The sequence below is a fragment of the Lonchura striata genome, chromosome 33 (genome assembly GCF_046129695.1).
Source record: "Lonchura striata isolate bLonStr1 chromosome 33, bLonStr1.mat, whole genome shotgun sequence".
Taxonomy (NCBI): domain Eukaryota; kingdom Metazoa; phylum Chordata; class Aves; order Passeriformes; family Estrildidae; genus Lonchura; species Lonchura striata.
Genome location: NC_134635.1, coordinates 3,812,192 through 3,825,183, shown reverse-complemented (window position 1 = coordinate 3,825,183; position 12,992 = coordinate 3,812,192). Strand labels below are relative to the sequence as shown.

Genomic DNA, 12,992 nt, shown 5'->3' with positions numbered 1-12,992 from the left:
GGTGGCCCTTTTTGGGTTTTTGGTGGCCCCAAAGGATTTTTGGTGGCTTTTTTTGGTTTTTGGTGGCTTTTTTGTGATTTTGGTTGCCCTTTTTTGGGTTTTTGGTGGCCCTTCCTGGGTTTTTGGGCCCTTTTTGGGTTTTTGGGGCCCTTTTTGGGTTTTTGGGGCCCTTTTGGGGTTTTTGGTGGCCCCAAAGGATTTTGGTTGCCCTTTTTTTGGTTTTTGGTGGCTTTTTTGTGATTTTGGTTGCCCTTTTTTGCGTTTTTGGTGGCCCTTCCTGGGTTTTTGGGGCCCTTTTTGGGTTTTTGGTGGCCCCAAAGGATTTTTGGTGGCTTTTTTTGGTTTTTGGTGGCTTTTTTTGGTTTTTGGTGGCTTTTTTTGGTTTTTGGTAGCTTTTTTGTGATTTTGGTTGCCCTTTTTTGGGTTTTTGGTGGCCCTTTTTGGGTTTTGGGGCCCTTTTTGGGTTTTTGGGGCCCTTTTTGGGTTTTTGGTGGCCCCAAAGGATTTTTGGTGGCTTTTTTTGGTTTTTGGTGGCTTTTTTGTGACTTTGGTTGCCCTTTTTAGGGTTTTTGGTGGCCCTTCCTGGGTTTTGGTGGCCCTTCCTGGGTTTTTGGGGCCCTTTTTGGGTTTTTGGGGCCCTTTTTGGGTTTTTGGTGGCCCCAAAGGATTTTTGGTGGCCCCAAAGGATTTTTGGTGGCTTTTTTGGGTTTTTGGTGGCCCTTTTTGGGTTTTTGGGGCCTTTTTTGGGTTTTTGGTGGCCCTTCCTGGGTTTTTGGGCTCTTTTTGGGTTTTTGGGGCCCTTTTTGGGTTTTTTGTGGCCCTTTTTGGGTTTTTGTGGCCCTTTTTGGGTTTTTGGTGGCCCCAAAGGATTTTTGGTGTTTTTTTTGTGGCCCCTTTGTGATTTTGGTGGCCCTTTTTGGGTGCCCCTTTTTTGGGGCCCTTTCGGGGTTTTTGGGGTGGGGGAGGGGCCGGTTACCCTCGGCGCTGGCTCCGCCTCCTTCCCGCAGCTCGGGCTCTGATTGGCTGCAGCCGCGCGGGGGCGTGGCCTCCTCCGGCCCCTCCTCCTGGGCTGGGCCCCCAAAAATGGGGGGGGAGGGGAAGGGGGGGAGCGGCCCCGCCACCGGAATGCGGCAATTAGCACCCCGGTTAGTTAATTAGCACCTCAATTAGTTCATTAGCACCCCCAACTAGCACCCGAAATTAATGTGCACCCCAAATCGGAACCCCAAAGTTAATTAGCGCCCCTAATTAGCACTCAGCACCCCAAAATCGGCACCCAAAATTAGCTACTGAAATTAATTAACAGCCAGCACCGGAAAGAAGCACCCCAAATGACCAAAATTAGCATTCAGAACCCCAAATCAGAACCCAAAATTAATCAGAATCTGAAATTAATTAGCACCCCAAAATCAGCACCCCAAATTAATCAGCATCCAGAACCCCAAATTAGCACTCGAAAGTAATTAGCACCCAGCACCCAAAACTGGGAGACAAAATTAGCACCCCAAAGCAGCGCCCCAAAATTGGCACCCAGCAGCAAGACCCAAAATCAAATTCCAAAATCAAAATCCCAAAATCAAAAAATCCCAAAATCAACGCCCAAAAATCAACGCCCAAAATTCAGAATCCCAAATGAACACCCCGAAATCAACACCCAAAAATCAGCACCAAAACCCAGAATCCCAAAATCGGAATCCCAAAATCAAAAATCCCAAAAATCCGAATCCCAAATGAACACCCCGAAATCAACACCCAAAAATCAGCACCAAAACCCAGAATCCCAAAATCGGAATCCCAAAATCAAAAATCCCAAAAATCAGAATCCCAAATGAACACCCCGAAATCAACACCCAAAAATCAGCACCAAAACCCAGAATCCCAAAATCAAAAATCCCAAAATCAACACCCAAAAATCAGCACCAAGGCCCAGAACCCGAAATCGGGAACCCGAAATCAGCACCCAGGGAATGAGACCCCAAATCCCAAAAAGGAGCAGGGAATGAGACCCCAAATCCGGGAAGGAGCAGGGAACAAAACCCCAAACCCCAGAGAGGGGCGGGGAACGAGACCCCAAATCCTGGGAATGAGAGAGACCCCAAATCCCAGCAGGGATCCCATCAGGAACGCAGGGAATTCCCGGGGGTTCCCTCACAAATCCCATCAGAATCCCCCAAAATTCTCCCAATCCTGCCCCAAATTCCTGCCCCAAATCCACCACAATTCCTGCCCCAAATCCCCCCAAATTCCTGCCCCAAATTCCTGCCCCAAATCCACCCCAAATCCCCCCAAATTCCTGCCCCAAATCCACCCCAAATCCACCACAATTCCTGCCTCAAATTCCCCCAAATCCCCCCAAATTCCTGCCCCAAATCCCCCCAAATCCATCCCAAATTCCTGCCCCAAATCCCCTTTTACCTTTCCGGTTGATTCGGATCCCGTTGGGCTCCAGCCCCTCCGGCCTTTCCTGGTTGGACATTGGGAATTCCCGACTGGACATTGGGAATTCCTGACTGGACACTGGGAATTCCTGGCTGGACACGGGGAATTCCCGGCCGGACATTGGGAATTCCCGACTGGACATTGGGAATTCCTGACTGGACACTGGGAATTCCTGGCTGGACACGGGGAATTCCCGGCCGGACATCAATGAATCCTGGCTGGACATTGGGAATTCCCGACTGGACACTAGGAATTCCTGGCCGGACATTGGGAATTCCTGGCCAGACATTGGGAATTCCCGACTGGACATCCTGGAATCCTGGCTGGACGAGGGGAATTCCCGGCCGGACACTGGGAATTCCCGACTGGACATCCTGGAATCCTGGCTGGACATTGGGAATTCCCGGCTGGACTTTGGGAATTCCTGGCTGGACATCGGGAATTCCCAGCTGGACACGTCGGGGTCCCGGCCCGGCCGGAGCCTCCGGACAATCAGGAGCCGCAGGGTCTCCACTGGGATTGGGGTGGGAGAAGGGATTTGGGGTTTTCCAGGGAATGGGCAGAGGATATTTGGGAATTTGGGGATTTTCCCAGGGAATGGAGAGAGAATATTTGGGGATTTGGGGTTTTCCAGGGAATGGGGAATGGGTATTTGGGGTTCCCCAGGGAATGGGCAGAGGGTATTTGGGGATTTGGGCTTTTCCAGGGAATGGGCAGAGGGTATTTGGGGATTTGGGCTTTTCCAGGGAATGGGCAGAGGATATTTGGGGATTTGGGGTTTTCCAGGGAATGGGGAATGGGAATTTGGGGTTTTCCAGGGAATGGACAGAAGGTATTTGGGGATTTGGGGTTTTCCAGGGAACGGGCAGAGGATATTTGGGGATCTGGGGTTTTCCAGGGAATGGGGAGTGGGTATTTGGGGATTCGGGGTTCTCCCGAGTTCTCACCATCCTGCAGCGCTGCCTCAGCCACTCCGGCGCTTCCCGGGGATTTGGGGATTCCCGGGATGGGGTCGGGGATTCCCGGGATGGGGTCGGGGTCCCCTGGCCCGGCCCCCCTTGGCTCCTCCAGCAGCTCCTGCAGGGCTCGGGCCCGTCCCGGGGGCTCGGGGTCACTGCCGGCTGTGGGACGGGGACACGGACAGTGGGGACAGGACAGAGGGACAGGGACAGAGGGACAGGGACAGGGACAGTGGGGACAGGACAGAGGGACAGGACAGGGGGACAGGGACAGGGACAGGACAGGGACAGGACAGGGACAGGACAGGGACAGAGGGACAGGGACAGGGACAGGGACAGAGGGACAGTGGGGACAGGGACAGGGACAGAGGGACAGTGGGGACAGGGACAGTGGGGACAGGACAGAGGGACAGGGACAGGGACAGGGACAGGGACAGGGACAGGACAGGGACAGGGGGACTTGGACAGAGGGACAGAGGGACAGAGACAGGGACAGGGACAGTGGGGACAGCGGGGACAGGCCCAGCAGTACCTGAGGAACAATCCTCGGGCTCGGTGTCCCGGGCCAGCTCCGGGGACACGGCGGGGTCCGGCAGCAGCAGGCTGGGAACAGGAACGGGAACGGGATGGGAATGGGAATGGGATGGGAATGGGAATGGGAACGGGATGGGAATGGGAACGGGATGGGAGTGGGAACGGGATGGGAACGGGAATGGGATGGGAATGGGATGGGAACGGGATGGGAATGGGAACGGGATGGGAGTGGGAACGGGATGGGAACGGGAACGGGATGGGAAGGGGAATGGGAACAGGACATGGCTGCCATCAGGACAGGGACAGGGACAGGCAGCCCCAAGTCCCCGTCCCAGGGACCCTCTGGGGACACCAGGAACCTCCTGAGCTCCCCCCATTCCCACTGCCATGATCCCATTCCCATGATCCCATGATCCCATGATCCCACCATTCCCAACCCCATCCCCATTCCCACTGCCATGATCCCATTCCCGTGATCCCATGATCCCGCCATTCCCACCATTCCCGACCCCATCCCCATTCCCACTGCCATGATCCCATTCCCATGATCCCGCCATTCCCACCATTCCCAACCCCATCCCCATTCCCACTGCCATGATCCCATTCCCATGATCCCATGATCCCACCATTCCCGACCCCATCCCCATTCCCACTGCCATGATCCCATTCCCATGATCCCATGATCCCGCCATTCCCGCCATCCCACTGCTCCGGCCGCCGCTCCCACCCGGCGCCTCCGTCCCCGCCGGCCTCGCTCTGCTCCTCTTTCGGTGGCCCCGGGAGGCTCCTGGTGGCCCCTTGGACAGCCTGCTCCAGCAGCTGCATCCACCTGCAATTCCAGCGGGAATTCCAGTGGGAACTCCATCCCAGCCGGGAACTCCAGCCGGGAACTCCAGATGGGAATTCCAGATGGGAACTCCAACTGGGAACTCCATCCCAGCCAGGAACTCCAGCCCTTCCCAGGGATTTTCCCTCTCATCCCATGGATTTCACCCCTCAGGGTCTTTTCCAGCCCTTCCCAAGGAATTTTCCAGCCCTTCCCAGGGATTTTCCAGGATTTCCCTCACGTGTTCTTCTCCGAGGACGTCTGCGCCACCAGCTCGTAGATTTGGGGTCCCAGCTCCGAGGTGCAGATGATGAACAGGGCGCGCTTGTCTGGGATGGGGGGACAAAATTCCCAAATTTCCTCCCATTCCCAGCCCCAGAATTCCCAAATTTCCTCCCATTCCCATTCCCAGCATTCCAAAATTCCCGGAATTCCGGGATTTCCCTGCTCACCTGTGGCCACGGAGCAATGAGCACCAAGCTGAGCTGAACCCCCATGCCCACACCCCTTTTCCCTCCACTAAAAATCCCTTTTTGTCAACACAAAATCCCCATTTTTTACACAGAAATCCCATTTCCCAATTTTTTTCCCAGAATTAACGAAATTCCAGGTTTTCCCTGCCCACCTGTGGCCACGGGGCTGAACCCCTATTTCCTGCAAAAAACCCCCATTTTTTTACCCAAGACCCCCATTTTTTTTACACAAAACCCCCAGTTTTTTACAGAAAACCCCAATTTTCCCTTAATTTCATTCCTGGAATTCCTGGAATTCCCGGATTTCCCTGCCCACCTGTGGCCACGGAGCGCACGAGCAGCGAGCTGAGCTCGAGCACGGGGCTGAACCCCCATTTCCCCCCAGAAAAACCCCATTTTCTTACCCAAACCCCCCGTTTTTTTCCCCAAACGCGTTCCACTCCCAGAATTCCCGAATTTCCCGGAATTCCCAGATTTTTCCCTGCCCACCTGTGGCCACGGAGCGCACGAGCAGCGAGCTGAGCCTGAGTGTGGAGCTGAACCCCCATTTCCCCCCAGAAAAACCCCATTTTCTTACCCAAACCCCCCGTTTTTTTCCCCAAACGCGTTCCACTCCCAGAATTCCCGAATTTCCCGGAATTCCCAGATTTTTCCCTGCTCACCCGTGGCCACGGAGCGCACGAGCAGCGAGCTGAGTTTCAGCACGGGGCTGAACCCCCATTTCCCCCCAGAAAAACCCCATTTTTTTACATAAAATACCATGTTTTTTCCCCAAACGCGTTCCACTCCCAGAATTCCCGAATTTCCCGGAATTCCCAGATTTTTCCCTGCTCACCCGTGGCCACGGAGCGCACGAGCAGCGAGCTGAGTTTGAGCACGGGGCTGAACCCCCATTTCCCCCCAAAAAAACCTCATTTTCTTACCCAAACCCCCCGTTTTTTCCCCAAACCCGCGTTCCACTCCCAGAATTCCTGAATTTCCTGGAATTCCCAGATTTTTCCCTGCCCACCTGTGGCCACGGAGCGCACGAGCAGCGAGCTGAGCCTGAGTGTGGAGCTGAACCCCCATTTCCCCCCAGAAAAACCCCATTTTCTTACCCAAACCCCCCGTTTTTTTCCCCAAACGCGTTCCACTCCCAGAATTCCCGAATTTCCCGGAATTCCCAGATTTTTCCCTGCTCACCCGTGGCCACGGAGCGCACGAGCAGCGAGCTGAGTTTCAGCACGGGGCTGAACCCCCATTTCCCCCCAGAAAAACCCCATTTTTTTACATAAAATACCATGTTTTTTCCCCAAACGCGTTCCACTCCCAGAATTCCCGAATTTCCCGGAATTCCCAGATTTTTCCCTGCTCACCCGTGGCCACGGAGCGCACGAGCAGCGAGCTGAGCTCGAGCACGGGGCTGAACCCGCATTTCCCCCCAGAAAAACCCCATTTTTTTACATAAAATACCATGTTTTTTCCCCAAACGCGTTCCACTCCCAGAATTCCCGAATTTCCCGGAATTCCCAGATTTTTCCCTGCCCACCTGTGGCCACGGAGCACACGAGCAGCGAGCTGAGCTTGAGTGTGGAGCTGAACCCCCATTCCCCCCCCAGAAAAACCCCATTTTCTTACCCAAACCCCCCGGTTTTTTCCCCAAACGCGTTCCACTCCCAGAATTCCCGAATTTCCCGGAATTCCCAGATTTTTCCCTGCTCACCCGTGGCCACGGAGCGCACGAGCAGCGAGCTGAGCTTGAGTACAGGGCTGAACCCCCATTTCCCCCAAAAAAACCCCATTTTTTTACATAAAATACCATGTTTTTGCCCCAAAGCCCCGCTCCACTCCCAGAATTCCCGAATTTCCCGGAATTCCTGGATTTCCCACCCACCTGTGGCCACGGAGTGCACGAGCAGCGAGCTGAGTTTGAGCACGGGGCTGAACCCCCATTTCCCCCCAAAAAAACCTCATTTTCTTACCCAAACCCCCCGTTTTTTCCCCAAACCCGCGTTCCACTCCCAGAATTCCCGAATTTCCCGGAATTCCCAGATTTTTCCCTGCTCACCCGTGGCCACGGAGCGCACGAGCAGCGAGCTGAGCTTGAGCGTGGAGCTGAACCCCCATTTCCCCCCAGAAAAACCCCATTTTTTTACATAAAATACCATGTTTTTTCCCCAAACCCGTGTTCCACTCCCAGAATTCCCGAATTTCCCGGAATTCCCAGATTTTTCCCTGCTCACCCGTGGCCACGGAGCGCACGAGCAGCAAGCTGAGTTTCAGCATGGGGCTGAACCCCCATTTCCCCCCAGAAAAACCCCATTTTCTTACCCAAACTCCCCGTTTTTTCCCCAAACGCGTTCCACTCCCAGAATTCCCGAATTTCCCGGAATTCCCAGATTTTTCCCTGCTCACCCGTGGCCACGGAGCGCACGAGCAGCGAGCTGAGCTTGAGCACGGGGCTGAAGCTCTGCTTGGTGTCGGCCGCCAGCCCGCGGCTGTGGCAGCGCAGCAGCCAGCGCTCGTCCTGCCGCTGCAGCAGCACCAGCAGCTCCTCCAGCAGCAGCACGTGCAGCTCTGCGGGACACGGGGGTTGGGGGGGCTGGGATTTGGGGGGGCTGGGGGGGGTTTGGGGGGTTTGGGATTTGGGGGGTTTGGGGGGGCTGGGGGGCTGGGGGGGTTTGGGGGGTTTGGGGGGTTTGGGGGTTTGGGGGGATTTAGGATTTGGGGGGGTTTGGGGGCTTTGGGGGTTTTGGGGGGGTTTGGGGGGTTTGGGGGGGCTGGGGGGGCTGGGGGGTTTGGGGGGCTGGGGGAGCTGGTTTGGGGTTTGGGGGGTTTTGGGGAGTTTGGGGGTTTGGGAGGTTTGGGGGTTTGGGGGGGCTGGGGGGGTTTTGGGGGATTTGGGGGTTTGGGGGGTTTGGGGGGTTTGGGGGGTTTGGGGGTTTGGGGGGTTTGGGGGGTTTGGGGGGGCTGGGGGGGCTGGGGGGGTTTGGGGGGTTTGGGGGCTTGGGGGGCTGGGGGGGCGTGGCGGGGGTTTTGGGGGTTTGGGGGTTTGGGGAGGTTTGGGGGGATTTAGGATTTGGGGGATTTGGGGGGCTGGAGGGGGTTTGGGGGGTTTGGGGATTTTGGGGGGTTTGGGGGGATTTGGGGGGGTTTGGGGGGTTTGGGGGGTTTGGGGGTTTTGGGGGGTTTGGGGGATTTGGGGGGGCTGGGGGGGTTTGGGGGGGCTGGGGGTTTGGGGGTTTTGGGGGTTTGGGGGGTTTGGGGGTTTGGGGGGGCTGGGGGGGTTTTGGGGGATTTGGGGGTTTGGGGGATTTGGGGGGTTTGGGGGGGTTTGGGGGGGTTTGGGGGGTTGGGGGTTTGGGGGTTTGGGGGTTTGGGGTTTGGGGGGCTGGAGGGGGTTTGGGGGGGTTTTGGGGGTTTGGGGTTTGGGGGGTTTGGGGGGTTTGGGGGATTTGGGGGGTTTTGGGGGGTTTGGGGGGCTGGGGGAGCTGGGGGGGGTTTGGGGGGGTTTGGGGAGTTTGGGGTGCTTGGGGGGTTTGGGGGGATTTGGGGGTTTGGGGGCCCTTGGGGGGCTGGGGGGGTTTGGGGGGTTTGGGGGATTTGGGGGGGTTTGGGGGGCTGGGGGGATTTGGGGTTTGGGGCTTTGGGGGGTTTGGGGGGTTTGGGGGGGTTTAGGATTTGGGGGGGCTGGAGGGGGTTTGGGGTTTGGGGGTTTGGGGGGGTTTAGGATTTGGGGGTTTGGGGGTTTGGGGGGGTTTGGGGGTTTGGGGGTTTGGGGGGTTGGGGGTTTGGGGGTTTGGGGGTTTGGGGGGTTTGGGGGATTTGGGGGGTTGGGGGTTTGGGGGTTTGGGGGTTTGGGGGGTTGGGGGGATTTGGGGGGTTGGGGGGGTTTGGGAGATTTGGGGGGTTTGGGGGTTTGGGGGGTTTGGGGGGTTTGGGGGGTTTAGGATTTGGGGGGGTTTGGGGGGTTTTGGGGTTTGGGGGGTTTGGGGGATTTGGGGGTTTGGGGGTTTGGGGTTTGCGGGGGGTTTGGAGGGTTTGGGGGTTTGGGGGGATTTAGGATTTGGGGGGGTTTGGGGGGTTTGGGGGTTTTTGCGGGTTTTTGGGGGTTTTTGATTTTAATTTTTAGGGGATTTTTTGGCTTTTTTTTTCAGTTTTTGGAGGGTTTTTTTGGGGATCTTTTGAACCTGGTTTGTCCCAGTATGTCCCAGTCCATCCCAGTCCATCCCAGTCCATTCCCAGTCCATCCCAGTCCATCCCAGTCCCTCCCAGTCCATCAAAGTCCATTCCCAGTTCCCTCCCAGTCCATCCCAGTCCCTCCCAGTCCATCCCAGTTCCCTCCCAGTCCATCCCAGTTCCCTCCCAGTCCATTCCCAGTCCATCCCAGTCCCTCCCAGTCCATCCCAGTCCATCCCAGTCCCCCCAGTCCGTACCCACGCTTTTGTCCTTCCCCACTCTCCAGGCCAGGGGTCCCTCGTGGATCATCCGGTGCGAGGTCAGGTCCAGGTTCTGTGGGACCAAAATCCATGGAAAACACCCCAAAATCCACGGGAAACACCCCGAAATCCATGGAAAACACCCAAAATCCTGGGAAAACACTGCGAACGCATGGGAAACACCCCAAAATCCAGGGAAACAGCCCAAAATCCTGGGAAAAGCGGGAACACCCGGAATCCTGCTCGTCCCTCCTGGGAAAAGCGGGAACACCCGGAATTCCGGCCGTTCACCCCAGAAAAATGGGAACACCCGGGACTCTGCCCATCCCAAACCCCAGAAAATCAGGAGTACCCGGAATTCCGCCTGTCCCAAGCCCTGGGAAACGGGAACACCTGGAATTCCGGCCATCCCAAACCCCAGGAAATGGGACCACCTGGAATTCCACCCGTGCCAAGCCCCGGGAAACGGGAACACCTGGAATTCTGCCCATCCCAAGCCCTGGGAAACGGGAACACCCGGAATTCCACCCGTCCCAAGCCCTGGGAAACGGGAACACCCGGAATTCCACCCATCCCAAGCCCTGGGAAACGGGAACACCCGGAATTCCACCTGTCCCAAACGCCAGGAAAAGGGACCACCCGGAATTCCGCCCGTCCCAATCCCCGGGAATGTGGGAACACCCGGAATTCCGGCCGTGCCAAGCCGCGGGGCGCGGTGTACCCGGAATTCCACCCGTCCCAATCCCCGGGAAAAGGGACCACCCGGAATTCCACCCATCCCAAGCCCCAGGAAAAGGGACCACCCGGAATTCCGCCCGTCCCAATCCCCGGGAATGTGGGAACACCTGGAATTCCGGCCGTGCCAAGCCGCGGGGCGCGGTGTACCCGGAATTCCACCCGTCCCAATCCCCGGGAAAAGGGACCACCCGGAATTCCACCCATCCCAAGCCCCAGGAAAAGGGACCACCCGGAATTCCACCCGTCCCAAACCCCAGGAATGTGGGAACACCTGGAATTCCGGCCGTGCCAAGCCGCGGGGCGCGGCGTACCCGGAATTCCACCTGTCCCAATCCCCAGGAAAGCGGGACCACCCGGAATTCCACCCATCCCAATCCCCGGGAAGCGGGCCCACCTGGAATTCCGCCCGTCCCAATCCCCAGGAAAAGGGACCACCCGGAATTCCGGCCGTGCCAAGCTGTGGGGCGCGGCGTACCCGGAATTCCGGCCGTGCCAATCCCAGGAAAGTGGGAACACCCGGAATTCCGCCCGTCCCAAACCCCAGGAATGTGGGAACACCCGGAATCCCGGCCGTGCCGGGCGCGGCGTACCCGGAATTCCGCGGCCAGCGGGTTGCTGCAGCGCTCCAGCGCCGAGGCGTCGAGGCGCCGCTGGTGCTGCCGCAGGCGCTGCCGGTTCTCGGCGCGGCGCACGGCCTCGTCCACCGCCCGCAGCAGCGCCCGGCTGCGCTCCCGCGCCCGCCGCAGCTTCTCCTGCTCCGTGCCCGCTGGAACGGGAATGACAACGGGAATAACAATGGGAATAACGGGAATAACAATGGGAATAACGGGAATAACAACGGGAATAACAACGGGAATAACAACGGGATCAATGGCACTGAGCCCGCGCCCGCCGCAGCTTCTCCTGCTCCGTGCCCGCTGGAACGGGAATGACAACGGGAATGACAACGGGAATAACAACGGGAATGACAACGGGAATGACAACGGGAATGACAACGGGAATGACAACGGGAATGACAACGGGAATAACGGGATCAATGGCACTGAGCCCAGCCCGCTGGGAACGGGGAAAACGGGAATAACAACAGGAATAACAATGGGAATAACAACGGGAATAACAACGGGAATAACGGGAATAACAACGGGAATAACAACGGGAATAGCAACGGGATCAATGGCACTGAGCCCGCGCCCGCCGCAGCTTCTCCTGCTCCGCGCTGCCCGCTGGAATGGGAATGACAACGGGAATGACAACGGGAATAACAACGGGAATGACAACGGGAATAACAACGGGATCAATGGCACTGATCCTGCGCCCGCCGCAGCTTCTCCTGCTCCGCATCACCCGCTGGGAATGAGGGAAAACGGGAATAACAACGGGAATGACAACGGGAATAACAACGGGAATAACAACGGGAATGACAACGGGAATAACGGGAATAACGGGAATAACAACGGGAATGACAACGGGAATAACAACGGGATCAATGGCACTGATCCCGCACCCGCCGCAGCTTCTCCTGCTCCGCACTGCCCGCTGGAACGGGAATAACAACGGGAATGACAACGGGAATGACAACGGGAATGACAACGGGAATAACAACAGGAATAACAACGGGAATGACAACGGGAATGACAACGGGAATAACAACGGGAATAACGGGAATAACAACGGGAATAACAACGGGAATAGCAACGGGATCAATGGCACTGATCCCGCGCCCGCCGCAGCTTCTCCTGCTCCGCATCACCCGCTGGGAATGAGGGAAAACGGGAATAACAACGGGAATGACAACGGGAATAACAGGAATAACAACGGGAATAACAACGGGAATAACGGGAATAACAACGGGAATGACAACGGGAATGACAACGGGAATGAAAACGGGAATGACAACGGGAATAACGGGATCAATGGCACTGAGCCCGCCCCGCCGCAGCTTCTCCTGCTCCGCACTGCCCGCTGGGAATGAGGGAAAACGGGAATGACAACGGGAATGACAACGGGAATGACAACGGGAATAACAACGGGAATGACAACGGGAATAACGGGAATAACAACGGGATCAATGGCACTGATCCCGCGCCCGCCGCAGCTTCTCCTGCTCCGTGCTGCCCGCTGGGAACGGGGAAAACGGGAATGTCCATGGGATAACGGGGAAAATCCACGGGAAAATCCCATGGGGTAATGGGGAAAATCCGTGGGAAAATCCGTGGGGTAACAGGGGAAATCCAGGGGGTAACGGGGGAAATCCACAGAGGAACGGGGCGAAATCCAAGGGAAGATCCAGGGAAAATCGGGGAGAAAAATGGGAGGGAAAATAGGGAAAACCCAGGGAAAAACGTGGAAGTTACAGGGAAAAGGGCGGGATTTACAAGGAGGGGATGAGGGATCCGGGCAGGGGAAGGGGTGAGGCACCGGGGCCGTTCCCGGAACGTTCCGGATGAAGCAGGGCTGAGGGATCGGGGCCGTTCCCGGAACATTCCGGATGAAGCAGGGATGAGGCACCGGGGCCATTCCCGGAACGTTCCGGATGAAGCAGGGCTGAGGGATCGGGGCCATTCCCGGAACATTCCGGATGAAGAAGGGACGAGGGATCGGGGCA

General features: G+C 57.1%; 1 protein-coding gene across 1 annotated transcript in view; it reads right to left on the bottom strand.

The window, feature by feature from the left end:
- Window positions 1-3,550: 3,550 nt before the first annotated feature.
- The window catches only part of LOC144247757 (rho guanine nucleotide exchange factor 11-like), a 39,772-nt gene continuing 30,330 nt past the window's right edge, over window positions 3,551-12,992 (bottom strand). Inside the window, exons 30-36 of the mRNA XM_077789338.1 lie at window positions 10,978-11,153; window positions 9,647-9,722; window positions 7,626-7,787; window positions 5,000-5,087; window positions 4,660-4,761; window positions 3,873-4,001; window positions 3,551-3,560 (exon numbers count right to left, since the gene is read on the bottom strand). Coding sequence (XP_077645464.1) covers window positions 3,551-3,560; window positions 3,873-4,001; window positions 4,660-4,761; window positions 5,000-5,087; window positions 7,626-7,787; window positions 9,647-9,722; window positions 10,978-11,153 — 743 coding nt within the window. The remainder of the gene's footprint in view (window positions 3,561-3,872; window positions 4,002-4,659; window positions 4,762-4,999; window positions 5,088-7,625; window positions 7,788-9,646; window positions 9,723-10,977; window positions 11,154-12,992) is intronic.